Below are 19975 nucleotides of genomic sequence, written 5' to 3' on the forward strand. Positions count from 1 at the left end.
TATCCATGCAACAAACCACATTTTGTAATTTCATTGATGAAAAGTCAGAGAAGTATAATTTTAGCTGAGAAAATGAAAGCATTCTTGGATAGGAGAAAAAAAGAGCAGGCATGCATACAGTTGCAGATATTATTTCTTATTTTAAAATTTTGTTTTATTTTCCCAAATCAATGTTTTTCTTAAATTTAAATTCAGTTAACTAATGCATAGTATTATTTGTTTCATGGGTACGGGTCTATGATTCATCAGTCTTATATAATACCCAGTGCTTATTACAACACAGACCCTCCCCAGTGTCCTTCAGCCAGTTATCCCATCCCTCCACCCCAACCCCTCCAGCAACCCTCAGTTTGTTTCTGATGATTAGGAGTCTCTTACAGTTTGTCTCCCTCTCCAGTTTTGTCTTGTTTCATTTTTTCCTATTCCCCTATGATCCTCTGCCTTGTTTCTTCAATTCTACATGAGTGAGTTCATAAAGTTGCCTTTCTCTGATAGACTTCTTTTGCTTAACATAATACCCTCTAGTTTGTTATTTTTTTTTGGTGGCTGAGTAGAAGTCCATTGTGTGTGTGTGTATATATATATACATTTTCTTTATCCATTCACCAGTTGGTGGACATCTAGGCTTTTTCCATAGTTTGGCTATTGTGGACATTGGGGCTATAAACATTGGGGTGCACATGCCCCTTCAGATCACTACATTTGTTTATCTATAGGGTAAATACCCACTAGTGCAATTGCTGGCTCACAGGGTAGCTATTTTCAACTTTTTAAGGAACCTCCATACTGTTTTCCACAGTGGCTACACCAGCTTGCATTCCCACCAACAGTGTAAAGGGTTCCCCTTTCTCCCCATCTTCACCAACATCTGTCACTTCCTGGCTTGTTAATTTTAGCTATTCTGACTGGTGTGAGGTGGCATCTCATTGTGATTTGGATTTGTATTTCCCTGATGCCGAGTGATATGGGGCTTTTTTTCCTTGTCTATTGGCCATTTGGATGTCTTCTTGGGTGAAATGTCTATTCATGTCTTCTGCCCATTTCTTGATTGGATGATTTATTCTTTAGGTGTTGAGTTTGACAAGTTCTTTATAGGTTTTGGATACTAGCCCTTTATGTGATATGTCATTTGCAAATATCTTCTCCCATTCTGTCAGTTGTCTTTGGTTTTGTCGAATGTTTGCTTTGCCATGCCAAAGATTTTATCTTGATGAAGTCCCCCAGTAGTTCATTTTTGCCTTTGTTTCCCTTGCCTTTGGAGACGTGTCTAGCAAGAAGTTGCTGTGGCTGAGGTCACAGAACTTGTGTTCTCCTCTAGGATTTTAATGGACTCCTGTCTCACATTTAGGTCTCATCCATTTTGAGTCTATTTTCATGTGTGGTGTAAGGAAATGGCCCAATTTCATTCTTCTGCATGTGGCTGTCCAAGTTTCCCAACACCATTTGTTGAAGAGACTGTCTTGTATTCCATTGGATATTCTTTCTTGTTTTGTCTAATATTCATTGACTGTAGAGTTGAGGGTCCATTTCTGGTTCTCTATTCCATTCTATTGATCTGTGTGTCTGTTTTTGTGCCTGTACCATACTATCTTGATTACAGCTTTGTAATAAAGCTTAAAGTCTGGAATCGTGATGCCACCAACTTTGGTTTTCTTTTTTAACATTCCTTTGGCTATTCTGGGTCTTTTGTGGTTCCATACAAATTTTAGGATTCTTTGTCCCAGGTCTGTGAAAAATTTGATGGTATTTAGTCAGGAATTGCTTTGAATGTATAGATTGCTTTAGGTAGCATAGACATTTTCACAGTATTTGTTCTTCCAGCCCATGAGCATGGAATGTTTTTCCATTTCTTTGTGTCTTCCTCAGTTTCTTTCATGGGTGTTCTCTAGTTTTCTGAGTACAGAGCTGTTGTATCTTTGGTTAGGTTTATTCCCAGGTATCCTGTGGTTTTGAGTGGAGTTGTAAATGGGATCGACTCTTTTAATTTCTCTCTCTTCTGTCTCATGGCTTGTATATAGAAGTACCACTGATTTCTGTGCATTCATTTAAAATTTTGTTTTATTTTTCCCACATCAGCCTTTTTGAAAAAATCTTATGGGTCACTGCTGGTAAATAATCTGTAAGTCAGTGTTTTAGATTTGTTTAATTGCTTTGCTTTATATTTTAGGAAGATGGGAAATAGAAGAATTGAAAGAGAACCGAGTGCCTGGTGACAGAGGTCTGGTACTGAAATCTAGAGCAAAGCATCATGCAATAGCTGCTGTATTAGCAAAACCCTTCATTTTTGCTGATAAACCCTTGATCGTTCAGTAAGTTTTACTATGTTTTTCAGTACTTTTTCTGAAATTTGTGTTAGTTTTGTATGATTTGGCTTCTGAATATAGCTATAATGGGTATAAAATGGGCATAAAAATCAGATTTCCTTTTTAGTTTCACTTACTTAAATACATAATGCATTTATACACACAGATACTTTGAGGTTTTGAGGGAAAGCCAGGTTGATTTAAAAACTATATATATATAGTAATATAAAAAATTCTGCCACCATAGAGTGTAGAATACATACTGAAATCACCATTTTTATTTTAACTCCTTTCTTAAAATTCCTTGCTCTGAGGATATTAACATCAGTGTATTCAGAATGGAACCATAAACGTCGCTGTTAAACCAGTTATAAGATTTAAAGGAAACAAACGTATTTTAAAAAGGGTATGCATATATAGATCAGTGTCTTTCCACCTTTTATTTTTTAATTTCTTAAAATTTAAATTCAATGTAATTAACATATAGTGTATTATTAGTTTCAGAGGCACATGTTTACACAGACAATCCTTCTCTCCCCTCCCACACAAGTGCCATAAACTAGTTTTAGTATAATATTGCTTACACGTATACCATCATAAAATCAGGTAGAAATTTTTCAATATTCACCTACATAAAATTGATATAAAGCAAAATAGATGTGTACAAGTACAATTAAAAAGCCTGATAAAATTCAAATTAAAAACAAAGAAAAGGAAATGCATAAATATCATTTTCTCCCTTCTGTTAGAAGATTTGGCTGTCTAAAATTAATGACAACATAAATATTAACTGTAAAGTATATCACTCTAGAACCACTTCAGTGTTTTTTTGTTATCATGTTAAACATGTTCCTACATAGGATAACTACAGTGTCATTTTGTGTGTTAGAAATTTTTAAAAATATGGCATTTGGTGTATTTGTCTTCATTTTTCACTTGTGTTGCTTTGGCTTAGTTGCGCTGTCATGTCAATAAATTTAAAATTTTAAATAATGTCAAGGAATATATGACTATTAACAAATTAAAAATATTTTTACAAGTACTTATTGGCACTAATATTTGAGCTTGATAGTATTTGTTGTGATTCAGGATTTGGCTTTTCTTTTTTCTTCAAAGTTTGAAAGTAATCCTATTTTTCTTTGAAACTTAGTTGGATATAATATCACTTTCTATTTTGACCCATTGTGGCCTAAATGATAGAGCAAAAAAAAAAAAATAATAGAAAGTGATTTTCAGAGTAAAATGAATAAAATTTAGTGGTTTAGAAGGTATAAACCACTACTAGGCAAGTAAGCAAAAGATAGAAGCAAAGATTGGATATAAGTCTTTAACAATTATTAAGTAATTGGAAATTATGTCCTGAAAAAAAGAAAAGGAAAGCCAAGAAGAATTGAATAGCAGTCTTTGATATGCTTTGATATGCTTAAAACAACTTAAAGGAGAGTAGATGTCTTCTCTTAATATTGCAACAATGAAATGGGATAAATAAATTTTATATTAAGTACTATAAATACAATGGATTCACAATATAAATTTACTCTCAAGTTGCTTTTCCCAAATGGTGATTGTGTTAATATGCATTTTGTGGTCATACAAGTTTTAGAAATGAAGCATGTCCTTACTGTAGACATAAGGAAGCATATTTGCTTGCCCATTTAGACTCGGAGAAAGAAGTTCTACATGCAAAAACCCATGTCTGACTTCAGTACTGTGTCTTCCAGATATATTTCCCCCACCAACAATAATCACTGCTTCATAGGAGAGTGTGGGAAATGATACTCTCAGGAATTAGGGTTGCCAAGTATCTTCCATGTCCTCCTCTTACCTGTGACTAAGGAAGAGCAGCAGTTGGGTTATGAGACACACATTCAGTTATCTCTAATCCATTATGAGTTGTTTATGTTAGGCACAAGTTAATGATTTGAAAACTCTGCACATTTGCAATGGGAGAAATAGACATAATGATTAGGTCTAGGCATATTATAACCACAAAGCTATGTTCATATTTATAGGGACAATTTACATCATTTTTTTTCAGATCTTACTTTTCACAGAACCCTTTGTCCATTGATCACCTAAAATAAAACTATCTTTTTATTTTATTTTACCTGAAATAATTAATATTTACCTTTAGTTCATATTGTGTACCATTTCTTTTACATTATAGTCTATAAATGAAAAAACTTTTCTTTGTTGGCTAGTGCTTAAAATAAAAATAGTGACAAGGCTTTGAGGAATACAAACTATTCTTCATTTAAAAAATGAAAAAAAAAAAAAAAACACCAACCCCTTTCTTTTGATCATAACAGAAGCTAACATTTTGGACATCTGTCCGTTGCTGTGCATGGTATTATTTAAGCATCATGATCCTTTGAGGTCCTGGAGCTTGAATAATTGGACTTTACCTTCAGTGTCACTAGAATAAGTGGCAGAATCAAGAATAAATCTCAGGTCTCTCTGGCTCCAAAGCACATGCTGGTAAACCCCATTGTACGCTTCTTGAGAAACCAAGCAGAGTAGAAACTAGGAGGAGAGATCATCATAATTTGGCAACTCAGACAATCACTTAAAATTTTACTGTATTTCCTTTGTTCTCTTCAGTGTAAAATATATACACTAATTGGGTCCAAACTTTCAGAGTTTTGTATGCTATTTTTTTGTTGTTTTTACCTTTGTTATCCCTGAAGTTTTTTTTTTTTTTTTAGAAAAATTTTAAACTGCAGTCCTTTCTTAAGATGATCACTGATTCCTGTTACTTCTCTAGTTTTCATTTCTTTTAATTCATGAAACTGAATCACAGCCATTTTGATTTTTACTGTTTTTTACTCTAAGGGCTATTTCATTGATTATTTCATATGTAATCAATAATTTACCAAGAATTATTCCTAAATACTGCTCGATGTGTCTGTATCTTTTGCCTAAACAAGACAATTTCCTTTATAAAAACAAAACAACAAGAAAATCTTCTGCTGAAAATTACACAGTGTTGCAAATCTATGAAAAAGCTCTCATATCTGTTCATGCCTTCAGTTGTTTTTCTATATTTCCTGGCTGTTAAGGTCTGAGATACTTCACGTTATTGACTGAGATTATAAAATCTCTTTGCTGGAGGTATTTAATTAAATGTACCAGTTATTTTAATATGGTTTAGGTATAGTTGAATTACAGTACAAATTAATGAACTTGATATATCTATCAGCAATTTCTTAGAAATCTGTTGCTGTAGCTATGGTCCTCATAATCTTCATTTTTTAGTTTATAAAGAAATATGTGTAGTGTATGCTTTATCTGAATTTGAAGTTTCCTATTATAGTTTTAAAGTATCTTACCCTTAATTCAGCAAGTTTTGATGGGAAAACTTATTTCAACAAGTTGGTTGGCTTTTCTATAGTTGATTATAATCATTCTACTTTGCATGTTTTAAGGATGTGCCTAGACAAAGCATTTCTGCTTATTTCCTGTATGTTGTGGATATGCTTTATAAGAACTTTTGGTGATGTGAAACATTTGTGTTTAAATGAACTGAGAGTAATACATTCAATTTTAAAGAGTAATTAGTAATTTTTTAATTTATCAGCAGTATGATTCTTTTTCCCTTCATTTAGATATGAAGTAAATTTTCAAGATGGTATTGATTGTGGAGGTGCATACATTAAACTCCTAGCAGACACTGATGATTTGAATCTGGTATGATATTTTAATGTTTAAGAAAACCTTATTAAAGTTAATATTTTAAAGGAGTAAATGAGAAAACTGAAATTTTTATTTTCAACTGAAATCAAAAAGAACCTTAACAATCTTTAACCAGCCTGAGTGTGTATAGCTTTCAGAGTGTGCCTTCAAATTTCATACACAGCTGTGTTACTTGATGGCATCAGTTTTATAATCTTTAGCAACATAATAAAGTTTGCCATGTTTATACATAAAAAATAACATGGTGCTTATAAATGTCATTGAAAGATCAGCTTAGAGTTATTTTCTTTACAAATTAACAATCATAAGTTTGTTCAGAGAAGTAAAATAACAGAGCAAAGCAGTAAAACAAAATCGCCAAAGAACCAAATAAAAAAGGTGGGCCAGTTCAGGAATTGGGAGTCTGCCAGAAATAACGTGGTTAAAAATGTTTTGAGAAAGAAGTAAGTGTATCAGGTTGGAAACACTTGTAGCATTCTCCTGCCTGGGCTGTGTCAGGGCTTCTGCACATAACAGAAGATAAATGAGACCTCAGTGACATATTTGTCAGACTGCATGGCTGTGCATTGGCTGTGAGACGTGGATTAAAGGATTCCTGTTGTTATTCTTAGAATTAGTTAAAGGGGAGCCCATTGGTAGTGTATGTTAGAGCTCTTGTTTTGGGTATTGTAAGGTGACCATCACTCAAAGATATAATGACATAATAAACTTAAATGCTAAGCATGTAATCTGATTAATTTAGCTAATCCTCAGAGAAACCTTGTAAAGTAGGTACTATTATTATGTCCATATTTGAAAAGTAGCAAAACAGGACTACACCAAGGCTAAGTAATTTCCTCAGGGCCACATACAGCTGTGTAAGGGCAGTGGTAGGATTTGAACCCCGGGATCTGACAACAGATCCCATGCTTTTAGCTAATAGGCCATGCCAAATAAAGACAAATTACTAGTAGAAAAACAGGGAGCATGTCTCTATGTCTGTGTTTGTGTCTGAATCTCTCTTTGCTCTGTGCTCAGGAAGGTCATTTTCTGGTGTTCTCTTGAATAATAGTACTGAGTAATCATTGTAGTCTTAAAGTGGTGAGTATGCTTTTCTCTGTGCTTAAGTTTCTTAACAAAATATTAATAGTACAGATTTATATAAAGTAATCAAAGTTTATTATGATGTTGATAAAGTGGTTTCAGTTTCTCTCCTACATCTCCAGGAGGGAAGTAGCATATGCATTTTTTAAAAATCTTTTTGAGAGAAAAATTGTCGTTTTTCTGCATCCTTTATTGTCAAGTATGTCAAATAATTCTTTGGTGATTTAGCATTTAATACATTCTTATAACCTCTACCCAACTGGATAGAATAGAAAAATTCATTAAATACTCTGATTCTGGACTAATCCCAACACATCTCTCTTTGAAGGAAAACTTTTATGATAAAACATCCTATACCATTATGTTTGGACCAGATAAATGTGGAGAAGATTATAAACTTCATTTTATCTTCAGACATAAACATCCTAAAACTGGAGTTTTTGAAGAGAAACATGCCAAACCTCCAGATGTAGACCTTAAAAAGTTCTTTACAGACAGGAAGACTCATCTTTATACCCTTGGTATATCCTTTTAATTGATTCATTAATTCAGAAATATTTACTGACTACTGATATTTTCATGGCAGGTGCTTTGGGAGAAACAAACATGGATCCTACCTCCCCACCGTAAGGAGCTTACCTTTTCAGGCTAATTTTCATGCATGTAGTGCAGGTAGAAAGTAAATGCTGTATGTGAGGTGCAGATGAGGTAAGAGTTCAAAGGCAACATTCCTCCCAGTTTGGAGACTCAGAGAAAACTCAGTAAAGGAGATTGTATATTAACTAGTCTCGAAGTGTAGATAGAACATGGAAAATAGGAGAAGAAGAGGATATTTTAGGTGCTCTGACATTAGTGGTGCTGTATAACAGGAGACTGGGAAATAAGATTAAAGAGGAAGGAGTCCTTGATGGCAAGCTCAGAAGCTTGGACTTTACAGGCAGTTGTGATTATTGTTGGACCCGACCTCATGGTGGTGGTGGCACATACTTACACTTTGAAAGATGAGGTCTTGAGCAACCATTGTATTAACATATTTAGCTTTACTTTAGAACATGGGCGTTTCTGTAGACATTGAGGGAGGAACATTACAAGGGATTGTTTCTCCCCTTCCCAAGTATGTGTGGTTATGGAGCTTTGATGTGTCCGTGATTATTTAAAATCACAGTGTGTCAGAACTTGACAGGACAATTCTCTCGAGTACTAAGGTATTTCAGTTTCCTTTCCAAAGACTATGGCTGCAGAAACATTCATGTTGTCTGCCAGGGCAGTGACCAGTTTTATTTTTAATGGGAGCATTGATGATAATAAAAAGCTGTTTTTGAAATTGGAAAAGAGATCTGGATGTTTTGGGGGAACATAATCTGTAGAGATAATGAGAAATTACAACTAGAACAGGGCAAATGAATTTCATTAGACTTTGTACAAACTTGGTGAAAAGCCACTTGGTGTAATATTACCAAAGACCATAAGTTTATGTGTTTTGAAACCACAATGCCATTTTCAAGGATTATCCAAAGAAAATAATCCAGAAGAAAAAGAGCTATGTGTAAAAATACACTAAATTTAAAGCAACCTGAATGTTACAGTAAGAATGTTGTATACAATACAAAAATGGCAACTGTGGAAGTGTTTAGCCATAGGGGGAAATGTTTATAATATTAAAATGTCAAAAGAAGGGTGCCTGGGTGGCTCAGTTGGTTGAGCGACCGCCTTCGTCAACTCAGGTGATGATCCCGGAGTCCCAGGATCGAGTTCTGCATTGGCCTCGCAGCTCTGCAGGGAGTGTGCTTCTCCCTCTGACCTTCTCCTTGCTCATGCTCTCTCTCACTGTCTCTCTCTCAGATAAATAAATAAAATCTTTTTTAAAAAGATCAAAAGAAAATGAGATTCAGATTGGAGGGGCATCATCATGGGGGCCATTAGACAAATTATGTAAATAGAAAGACTAGAAAAAAAGAACTAATTTTCATTAGTCGCCAGGGACTACTGTACTCTGTGCTTGATAGTTTGTTTAGAACCATCATGTGAGGTGAGCAGTTTCTCTTTATTTTACCTTAACTTAGGTTAAGCAACTTGCTCTAGGAAATAAAAGTAACTAGAATTGAATTTCAAGTATGACTCGTAAACGTTTGTGTTCTTACTACTACACACAAAACTTTGTCATACCAGGATTATTGAGTGACTTTTTAAACACTTTTCTGCACTACTGTTTTATTTTTACATCATTTTGTAGTTGTTCTAAGAACCATATAGAGTACCTTAAAACGCTTTATAATCCAAGGCCTGTTACTGTAAATTCATTTTAAATATTTAGTATATTTTAGACAAGATTTTTTCCACATATGAGTATTTGTCACATACTTTTTTGTTTTAATTGTAATTTCTAAAAATTTCAGTTGCAAAATTTATTCAGCACATTGTTTTCAAGATTTTTATTGAGAAATACCTTTTTTGAATTGGGAAGAATCTAGTACTTTTTTACATTTAAGATCTTACTCTTGGCTCTGCCTAAATCTTGACTTTTTCCTTTGCATAGTAATACAGTTTTATAATCTCAGCTGTAATAGAGGAAGAAATATTGGAGGAAAAGAGAAGGGATGGGGCGCCTGGGTGGCTCAGTAGGTTAAGCCTTCGCCTTCAGCTCAGGTCATGATCCCAGGGTTCTGGGATTGAACCCCCGCATCGGGCTCTCTGCTCCATGGGGAGCCTGCTTCCTCCTCCTCTCTGCCTGCCTCTCTGACTACTTGTGATCTCTGTCTGTCAAATTAAAAAGAGAGAGAGAGAGAGAGAAGGGAGAAAACGGTGTTTGCATTATTTGAGTTTGCATATAGATTGTAGTTTTTGATTTTGCTATAAGTAACTTGGTACTGTTGTGACTGAAGCCTCTGGCGATTGTTTTTGCTTCAGAACCATTTCTTCAGAAAGTGGTAGCCCACTTACTAAGTCAGGATGATCCCAACATTTGTTGACAGTTCCTACTTCCCTAACTTACTGAAAGCAAATGTTAGGCATCTATTTTCATCTACCATTCTTTCCAAAGACATACAGTTTACCCAGTGACCCCCCGCCCCCAAGTTCACAGAAGGAGGCGAGAACTTTTATTTTGTCATTACAATGGAAGAGGGAGTTCATTATGAAACTTTTGGCTTGGGAACTTTTAGAGAGCTGGAATTCACCTCCAAACAGACCTAAGTTTAAGCTTGTATATTTTCAATCAACCTTAAGGTATTTTACACTACAATGTATGAATTACTGAATTTGAAGTGCCGGTGAACTTTAAAATTTTCTAGGAAATGGTAGTCATGTATCAGTGTGAATTTCCTGATTTTGGTGACTAGATTGGAGTTTGTATAGGAGAATGTCCTCGTTTGTAGGAAACAGACATTAAAACACACAGGGATGATGATGTGCGTGAGGTCAGTAACTTACTCTCAAGTGGTTCATGAGAAAAATTCTTTGTAGTACATTTACAACTTTTGAAGTTTGAGATAGTTTCAAAAAAGTTATTTGAGATACTGAAGAAGGGGCTCCTGGGTGGCTCAGTGGGTTAAAGCCTCTGCCTTCGGCTCAGGTCATGATCCCAGTGTCCTGGGATCGAGCCAGTGTCTGCTCCGCAGAGAGCCTGCTTCCTCCTCTCTCTCTCTCTGCCTGCCTCTCTGCCTACTTGTGATCTCTGTCTGTCAAATAAACAAATAAAAGCTTTAAAAAAAATAAGATTGGAATGCATTCTGTAATTATAAAACAATGAAGGTGACTGGTTGTGAGGGTCTGAAACTGAGCGAGTTATTGGATGTTCTTTATTTGAGAATTAATGGAGCATTTCATTAACTTCTTTTACTTAAGACAAAATTTTATCTTTGGTTTTAGAAAACATTCTACCTAGTGATCTTAGCATATTTTGATTTTTAATGCATTGTAATTCCTCGATTTCTGGTTGAGAAAAAAATTTACCCATGAAATATAGGGTGGTTTTCTTATTTAGAAGATAGAAGATTATCTTTAAAATGTCAGTCATTATGATAAGTGTAATATATTTAAATTGGTCTTTAGTGATGAATCCAGATGACACATTTGAAGTATTAATTGATCAAATAGTTGTAAACCAAGGAAGCCTACTAGAAGATGTGGTTCCTCCTATCAATCCTCCCAAAGAAATTGAAGATCCCAGTGATAAAAAGCCTGATGAATGGGATGAAAGAGCTAAAATCCCTGATCCTTCTGCTGTCAAACCAGAAGACTGGTAAGTAAAGAATTCAGTAACAAAGATTAGTTGGTGTAATTCAGTAATGAGATATTCCATATAAGTGAAGTTTACAACCAGTAAAGCTTCTCTTTTAAACATTAAAATTACTTATTTTGACTATTTTGGGTGAAATACTTTCCTAAAATAGATTTTGTCGGAGTACTTGGGTAGCTCAGTCAGTTAAGCATCTGAATCTAGATTTTGACTCAGGTCATGATCTCAGGGTTGTGAGATTGAGCTCCCCATCCAGCTCTGCCCTGGGCATGGGTCCTGCATTAGATTCTGTCTCTCCCTCTCTCTTTGCCCTTCCCCTCCAAAGAAAACCAAAATAGATTTCGTAAATCCTTGTCTTTTAAGTATCTTCATTTTCATTTTAATTAATTTTTAATTTTCTTACCTTTTTCAGTATTTATTGTGTGTATTTCCAATGCTGTGTGTTGTGTGTGTCAGGGGGTAGAATTCCACGACTCTAAAGCACCAACACTTTAATTTTAATTCTAGGTTAATCTTTATCATATATGTTTGTGTATATTTTATATAGTTAGTCTTTTCAGTTAATGATTACTGGGCTTAAAATAGCCGTATGTTCAGTGTTTGTGCACATAGAACTCAATGTCTAAAATAAATGAACTAGTCCATATGAAAATTACACTTTGATAAATCTGACAGAAAACATGCAATTAAAATCCAGCAAATATAAAAAGGACAATATTCACTAACCAGGTGGACTGCAAGGTTATTCTAATATTGAAAATCAATCAATATAATACACCATACTAAGAAATGTTTTGAAATTCATCTATATTTGTGTTTATATCAGTAGTTAGTTTTGTTTTAGGGATCTGTAGGGATTTATTATAATTTGTTTATCCAGTCACACATTGATGAAAGTTTTGGTTGTTTCTGGTTTGGGGCAATTTTGAATAAAGCCATTATAAACACTTGTGGACAGGGCTTTTTGTGACATAATTTTTTGTTTTTCTTGGGTAAATACCAAGGAGAGGGATTGTTGGATTATACAGTAAGTATATGTTTAAATTTCTAAGAAACTGTCAATATTTTCCAAAAGGATATACCATTTTGCATTCACACCAATATTAAGTAAGAATTATAGATCTTATACATGTACAGCATTTGGTATTACCTGTTTTTTACTGAGATATAATTGACATATAACATTGTATCAGTTTAGGTGTACAACGTAATGGCTTGGTATATGTGTAAATTCCAAAATGATGAGCACATTAAGTGTAATTAACATCCATTACCACATAGGTACAAATTTGTGTGTGTGTGTATCTAACACGCATGTGTGTGATGGGAAATTTTAAGGTCTGCTCTCTTAGCAGCTTTCAAATACACAATTCAGGATTATTAACTGTAGTCATATGGTGTACTTTCATCCTCAGGACTTAACTCATTTTATATAGAAGTTTGTACCTTTTGATCTTTTGATCTGTTTATTATTGTTTCTCTTTGGCTATTCTAAATGGTTTGTAGTGATATCTAATGTAGTTTTAATTTGCATTTCCCTGATAACTAATCATGTCGAGCCACTTTTCACTCACTCGCCATTCATATCATTTCTTTGATCCAGTATCTTTTCAACTTTTTTGTCTTAATTGGGTCATTTTTTTATATTGAGTTATGGAAGTTCTTTATATTCTGGATACAGGTATTGTACTAGTTACGTTTTGCTCTGTAACAGATTATCCCAAAACCTAGCAGCTTGAGGCATTATCTCACAGTTTCTGTGATTCGGGAATCTGAGAACAGCTTAGCTGGGTCTTCTGGCTCTGGGTTTCTCACAGGCTACAGTTAAGATGTCAGCTGAAACTGTGGTCATCTAAAGGGCTTAACTGGGAATGGCTCCAGTTTCAAACCCACCAAGTGTGTTTTGGCAGCGTTCCGTTTGTTGAGGGGCTGACTTGTCATCGTTGGATTGAGAGCCTCAATTCCTTGCTAGATGTTGACCAGAGTCGTTTTCCCTTGGTTCCTTGCAATCTAGACCTCTCCACAGAGAGAGACTCAGTTCCTTGCTGGATGTTGGCCAAATCCTTCCTTGGTTTCTTGTAGTCGAGGCCTCTCCATAGTGTAGCTCACAATATAGTAGCTCCCTTCAAGGAAGCAAAAGTGAGGGAAGAGAGAGTGTGGAGAAGATGGAAGTCACAGTTCATACTGGGTTAATAGGGTCCTCCAGAAACCCATATCTACTCAGAACCCATGATTATGAGTTTGTTTGGAATTAGGATCTTTGCTGATATAATTAAGATGAGGTCATACTGAATTAGGATGGGCCCTACATCCAATGTGACTGGTGTTCTTAGAAGAAGAGGGACATTTGGACAGATACGCACAAGGAGAACACCGTGTGACAACGAAGGCAGAAATTAAAGTAATGCATCTCCAAGCCAGCAGATGGCAAGTATTGCCAGCATCACTAGAAGCTAAGGAGAAGGAAAGAAGTATCCTCTCAGAACTTTAACTTCTGGTCTCCAGAGTTCTGTCATTTTAAGGCTGTAGTTTGTGGTACTTTGTAGTTTGTAGTTACGGCACCTCAGGAAACTAATAGATGGCCTTTTATAACTCAATTTTGTAAGTAACGTTACATCAGTAATTTCTGTTCATTAGTAGCAAGTTCTCAGGTCCAACCTACACTCAAGGAGAGGGGAGCACATGTGGGCATGAGTACTGGGAGGCAGGGATTATCGGAACCTATTTCAGAAGCTCCTGCCTCAGTCCGAAATGACTGCAGTCCTGGCACATTCCTTGATTCCAGCCTGTCAGACACCCTAAGCAGAGGACCCAGGAAGGGGTGCCCAGATTCAGAAACCACAGTAATAAACATTATTTTAAGCCCTGAAATTTTGTGTTTATGCAGCAATAATTAATACAGATACGCATCATGCAGATATTTTCTCTCACTCTGAGGATTGTCCTAATTTTCTTAATAGAGAACAGAGTTTTAAATTTTCGTGAAGTTCCATTTGTCAATATTTGTCTTTGATGATTCATGACTTTAGTGTCTTACCTAAGAAATCTTTGTTTCTAGACAAGTAACTAAAATTCTGTTCTAAGTTAACTGTATGTAGTGTGAAATCTAAAACAAGATTACTTTTTAAAAATATGGATGTCTAATTGTTTCAACACCTCTTGTCATCATGTCTGTAATGATCTGTACTGATGAGCCTGCTTTCATTTCTAACATGGTAATTTGCATTTTTTCATAATGTATCTAACTAGAGGTTTATCAATTTAAAAAATTTTTAAAGATTTTATTTATTTCTTTGAGAGAGTGAGAGAGCAAGTAAGAGAGCACCAGGAGGACCAGCAGAGGGTGAGCGAGAAGCAGACACCCCGCTGAGCAGGGGCCCTGGATGCGGGGCTCTATCCCAGGAACCGGGGATCATGATCTGAGCTGAAGGCAGCTCCTTAACCCACTGAGCCACCCAGACACCCTGAAGTTTATTAATTTTATTGATCTTTCAGAAAAACTGGCTTTGTTTTAGTTTTTTCCCATTTATTGACCTTCTTAAGATTTTGTTACTTCTTCTTCCTTGAAGCAAATTATTGCTTCTTTTTTTTTTTTTTTTTTTTTTTTTTTTTTTTTTTTGCCTTATTAAGTTAGAAAGTTTCTCCTGGTAGAAGTAGCTATACATTTTCTCTAAACACTGCTTTCACTATGTTTCACAAATATATATTACTTATAAGAACATTCAGTCATTCAGTTCATGTTGTTTTCTAATTTCATTAGTGATTTTTTTCTTTGATCCATGTGTTTTTAAATGTGTTGCTTTGGTGGCAATTATTTGGGATTTCCCAGATAAAATTTTCATTTTGACTCCCAACTTTTAATGCTATTGTCAGAAAATTTACAAATGTTAATTACATCAGTGTGGTTGAATGTGTCTATATATTTATTGGTTTTTAATCTGTTCTCTCACTGAGAGAAAAATATTAAAATCTCTAACTATGATGACAGAATTGTCCATATCTCCTTTGAGTTAATTTTTGCTTCATGTATTTTGAAGATCTGTTACTACATCTATTTGCAGTATATCATGACCTCTTGAGGAACTAACTGCTTTATTATTATAGAATAATGTCCTTCTTTTTAGTTGTTTTTTGTTTTGTTTTGTTTTTAATTTGGTGAAAGAACATTTACTGCTGCTGGGTAAGTGGTCAATATGTTTCTTGAAGGAAATTTGGGGAATGAATAATATCCTTCTTTATAAACTCTTGTAATACTCTATCTTAACATCTGCTTTAGTCTTATACTGAGTCAACAGTCCTGCTTTTTTTAAAATCATGTTTCCATTGAATATTATTTTCCATTATTTACCTGTAACCTATATATGCCTTTATTTTTTTAATTGATTTTCTTATAGGCAACCTGTATGTGGTCTTCTCTTTTAAACCATTTACATTTAATGTAATTATTAATGTAATTATTAATATGGTTGGATAAATTGTACTTGTTTTCTTCCTACTTGTTTTCTGTTTGTCCCATATATTCCATACGTTAGAAAATATTTTTCCTGAATTCTTTTAGATTGAGTTATTTTGTTTTAATTTATTTTTTTAATTTTTAATTTTTTAAATAAACATATAATGTATTTTTATCCCCAGGGGTACAGGTCTGTGAATTGCCAGGTTTACACATTCTACAGCACAAATCATAGCATATACCCTCCCCAATGTCCATATCCTCACCACCCTCTCCTGTCCCCTCTCCCCCCAGCAACCCTCAGTCTGTTTTTTGAGATTGAGGCTTTTATGGTTTGTCTCCCTCCTGATCCCATCTTCCTTCATTTTTTCTTTTCCTACTCCCCAAACCCCCTACATTGTATCTCCACTTCCTCATATCAGGGAGATCATATGATAGTTGTCTTTCTCTGATTGACTTATTTTGCTAAGCATAATACGCTCTAGTTCCATCCGTGTCGTCACAAATGGCAAGATTTCATTTCTTTTGATGGCTACATAGTATTCCATTGTATATATATATATATATATATATACACCACATCTTTATCCATTCATCTGTTGATGGACATCTAGGTTCTTTCATAGTTTGGCTATTGTGGACATTGCTGCTATAAACATTCTAGTGCATGTGCCCCTTTGGAGCACCATGTTTGTATCTTTAGGATATATACCCAGTAGTGCAATCATAGGGTAGCTCTATTTTCAGTTTTTTGAGGAACCTCCATGCTGTTTTCCAGAGAGGTTGCACGAGCTTGCATTCCCACCAACAGTGTAGGAGGGCTCCCCTCTCTCCGCATCCTTGCCTGCATCTGTCATTTCTTGATTGATAATTTTAGCCATTCTGACTGGTGTGAGGTGGTATCTCATTGTGGTTTTGATTTGTATTTCCTTGATGCTGAATGATGTGGAGCATTTTTTCATGTGTCTGTTGGCCATCTGGATGTCTTCTTTGCAGAAATGTCTGTTCATGTCCTCTGCCCATTTCTTGATTGGATTATATGTTCTTTGGGTGTTGAGTTTACTAAACTCTTTATAGATTTTGGATACTAGTCCTTTATCTGATATGTCGTTTGCAAATATCTTCTCCCATTCTGCCAGTTGCCTTTTGGTTTTTTTCAACTGTTTCCTTTGCTGTGCAAAAGCTTTTGATCTTGATGAAATCCCAATAGTTCATTTTTGTCTTTGCTTCTGTTGTCTTTGGCGATGTTCCTAGGAAGAAGTTGCTGTGGTTGAGGTTGCTGCCTGTGTTCTCCTCAAGGATTTTGATGGATTCTTTTCTCACATTGAGGTCCTTCATCCATTTTGAGTCTATTTTTGTGTGTGGTGTAAGGAAATAGTCCAATTTCATTTTTCTGCATGTGGCTGTCCAAGTTTCCCAGCACCATTTGTTGAAGAGGCTGTCTTTTTTCTATTGGGACATTCCTTCCTGCTTTGTCGAAGATTAGTTGACCACAGAGTTGAGAATCTATTTCTGGGCTCTCTATTCTGTTCCATTGATCAATGTGTCTGTTTTTTTGCCAGTACCATACTGTCTTGATGATGACAGCTTTGTAATAGAGCTTGAAGTCTGGAATTGTGATGCCACCAACTTTGGCTTTCTTTTTCAATATTCCTTTGGCTATTCAAGGTCTTTTCTGGTTCCATATAAATTTTAGGATTATTTGTTCTATTTCTTTGAAAAAAATGAATGGGATTTTGATAGGGATTGCATTAAATGTATAGATTGCTTTAGATAGAATAGACATTTTCTCAATATTTATTCTTCCAATCCAGGAGCATGGAAGATTTTTCCATTTCTTTGTGTCTTCCTCAGTTTCTTTCATGAGTACTTCATAGTTTTCTGAGTATAGATTCTTTGCCTCTTTGGTTAGGTTTATTCCTAGGATATCTTATGGTTTTGGGTGCAATTGTAAATGGGACTGACTCCTTAATTTCTCTTTCTTCTGTCTTGTTGTTAGTTTAAAGAAATGCAACTGATTTCTGTGCATTGACTTCATATCCTGACACTTTACTGAATTCCTATATGAGTTCTAGCAGTTTTGGAGTGGAGCCTTTTGGGTTTTCCACATATAGTATCATATCATCTGCAAAGAGTGATAGTTTGACTTCTTCTTTGCCAATTTGGATGCCTTCAATTTCTTTTTGTTGTCTGATTGCTGAGGCTAGGACTTCTAATACTATGTTGAATAGCAGTGGTGATAACAGACATCCCTGCTGTGTTCCTGACCTTAGCAGAAAAGCTTTCAGTTTTTCTCCATTGAGAATGATATTTGCAGTGGGTTTTTCGTAGATGGATTTGATAATTTTGAGGTATGTGCCCTCTATCCCTACACTTTGAAGAGTTTTAATCAGGAAGGGATGCTGCACTTTGTCAAATGCTTTTTCAGCATCTATTGAGAGTATCATATGGTTCCTGTTCTCTCTTTTATTAATGTATTGTATCACATTGATTGATTTGCGGATGTTGAACCAACCTTGCAGCCCTGGAATAAATCCCACTTGGTCATGGTGAATAATCCTTTTAATGTACTGTTGGATCCTATTGGCCAGTATTTTGGTTAGAATTTTCGCATCTGTGTTCATCAAGGATATTGGTCTGTAATTCTCTTTTTTGATGGTATCCTTATTTGGTTTTGGGATCAAGGTGATGCTGGCCTCATAAAATGAGTTTGGAAGTTTTCCTTCCATTTCTATTTTTTGGAAGAGTTTCAGGAGAATAGGAATTAATTCTTCTTTAAATGTTTGATAGAATTCCCCTGAGAAGCCGTCTGGCCCTGACTTTTGTTTGTTAGGAGATTTTTGATGACTGTTTCAATCTCCTTACTGGTTATGGGTCTGTTTAGGTTTTCTATTTCTTCCTGGTTCAGTTGTGGTAGTTTATATGTCTCTAGAAATGTATCCATTTCTTCCAGATTGTCGAATTTGTCAGCATAGAGTTGCTCATAGTATGTTCTTATAATTGTATTTCTTTGGTGTTGGTTGTGATCTCTCCTCTTTCATTCATGATTTTATTTATTTGGGTCCTTTCTCTTTTCTTTTTGATAAGTCTGGTCAGGGGTTTATCAATCTTATTAATTCTTTCAAAGAACCAGCTCCTAGTTTTGTTGATTTGTTCTATTGTTTTTTTAGTTTCTATTTCATTGATTTCTGCTCTGATCTTTATGATTTCTCTTCTCCTGCTAGATTTAGGCTTTCTTTGTTGTTCTTTCTCCAGCTCCTTTAGGTGTAGGGTTAGGTTGTGTATTTGAGACCTTTCTTGTTTCTTGAGAAAGGCTTGTACCACTATATATTTTCCTCTCAGGACTGTCTTTGTTGTGTCCCACAGATTTTGAACCTTTGTGTTTTCATTATCATTTGTTTCCATGAATTTTTTCAATTCTTCTTTAATTTCCTGGTTGGCCCATTCATTTTTTTAGAAGGATGCTGTTTAGTCTCTATGTATTTGGGTTCTTTCCAAATTTCCTCTTGTGATTGAGTTCTAGTTCAGAGCATTGTGGTCTGAAAATATGCAGGGAATGATCCCAATCTTTTGATAGCAGTTGAGACCTGATTTATGACCCAGGATGTGGTCTATTCTGGAGAATGTTCCATGTGCACTAGAGAAGAATGTGTATTCTGTTATTTTGGGATGGAATGTTCTGAATATATCTGTGATGTCCATCTGGTCCAGTGTGTCATTTAAGGCCTTTATTTCCTTTTTGACCTTTTGCTTAGATGATCTGTCCATTTCAGTGAGGGGAGTGTTAAAGTCCCCTACTATTATTGTATTATTGTCAATGTATTTCTTTGATTTTGTTATTAATTGGTTTATTTAGTTGGCTGCTCCCATGTTAGGGGCATAGATATTTAAAATTGTTAGGTCTTCTTGTTGGACAGACCCTTTGAGTATTTTATCGTGTCCTTCCTCATCTCTTATTATAGTCTTTGGCTTAAAATCTAATTGATCTGGTATAAGGATTGCCACCCCAGCTTTCTTCTGATGTCCATTACCATGGTACATTGTTTTCTACCCTCTCACTTTAAATCTGGAGGTGTCTTCAGGTCTAAAATGAGTTTCTTGTAGGCAGCATATTGATGGGTTTTGGTGTTTTGTTTTTTTTTTTTTTTAAAGATTTTATTTATTTATTTGACAGACAGATCACAAGTAGGCAGAGAGGCAGGCAGA

The 19975-nt window shown here is 35.1% G+C and overlaps 1 protein-coding gene across 1 annotated transcript in view; it reads left to right on the top strand.

The window, feature by feature from the left end:
• CLGN (calmegin) overlaps nucleotides 1-19975 on the top strand; it is a 58245-nt gene that overhangs the window by 21092 nt on the left and 17178 nt on the right. Inside the window, exons 5-8 of the mRNA XM_082728469.1 lie at nucleotides 2168-2309; nucleotides 5909-5990; nucleotides 7408-7600; nucleotides 11130-11319. Of these exons, the coding sequence (XP_082584595.1) occupies nucleotides 2168-2309; nucleotides 5909-5990; nucleotides 7408-7600; nucleotides 11130-11319 (607 nt within the window). The remainder of the gene's footprint in view (nucleotides 1-2167; nucleotides 2310-5908; nucleotides 5991-7407; nucleotides 7601-11129; nucleotides 11320-19975) is intronic.

Source organism: Mustela nivalis (genome assembly GCF_964662115.1).
Source record: "Mustela nivalis genome assembly, chromosome: 4".
Lineage (NCBI taxonomy): Eukaryota > Metazoa > Chordata > Mammalia > Carnivora > Mustelidae > Mustela > Mustela nivalis.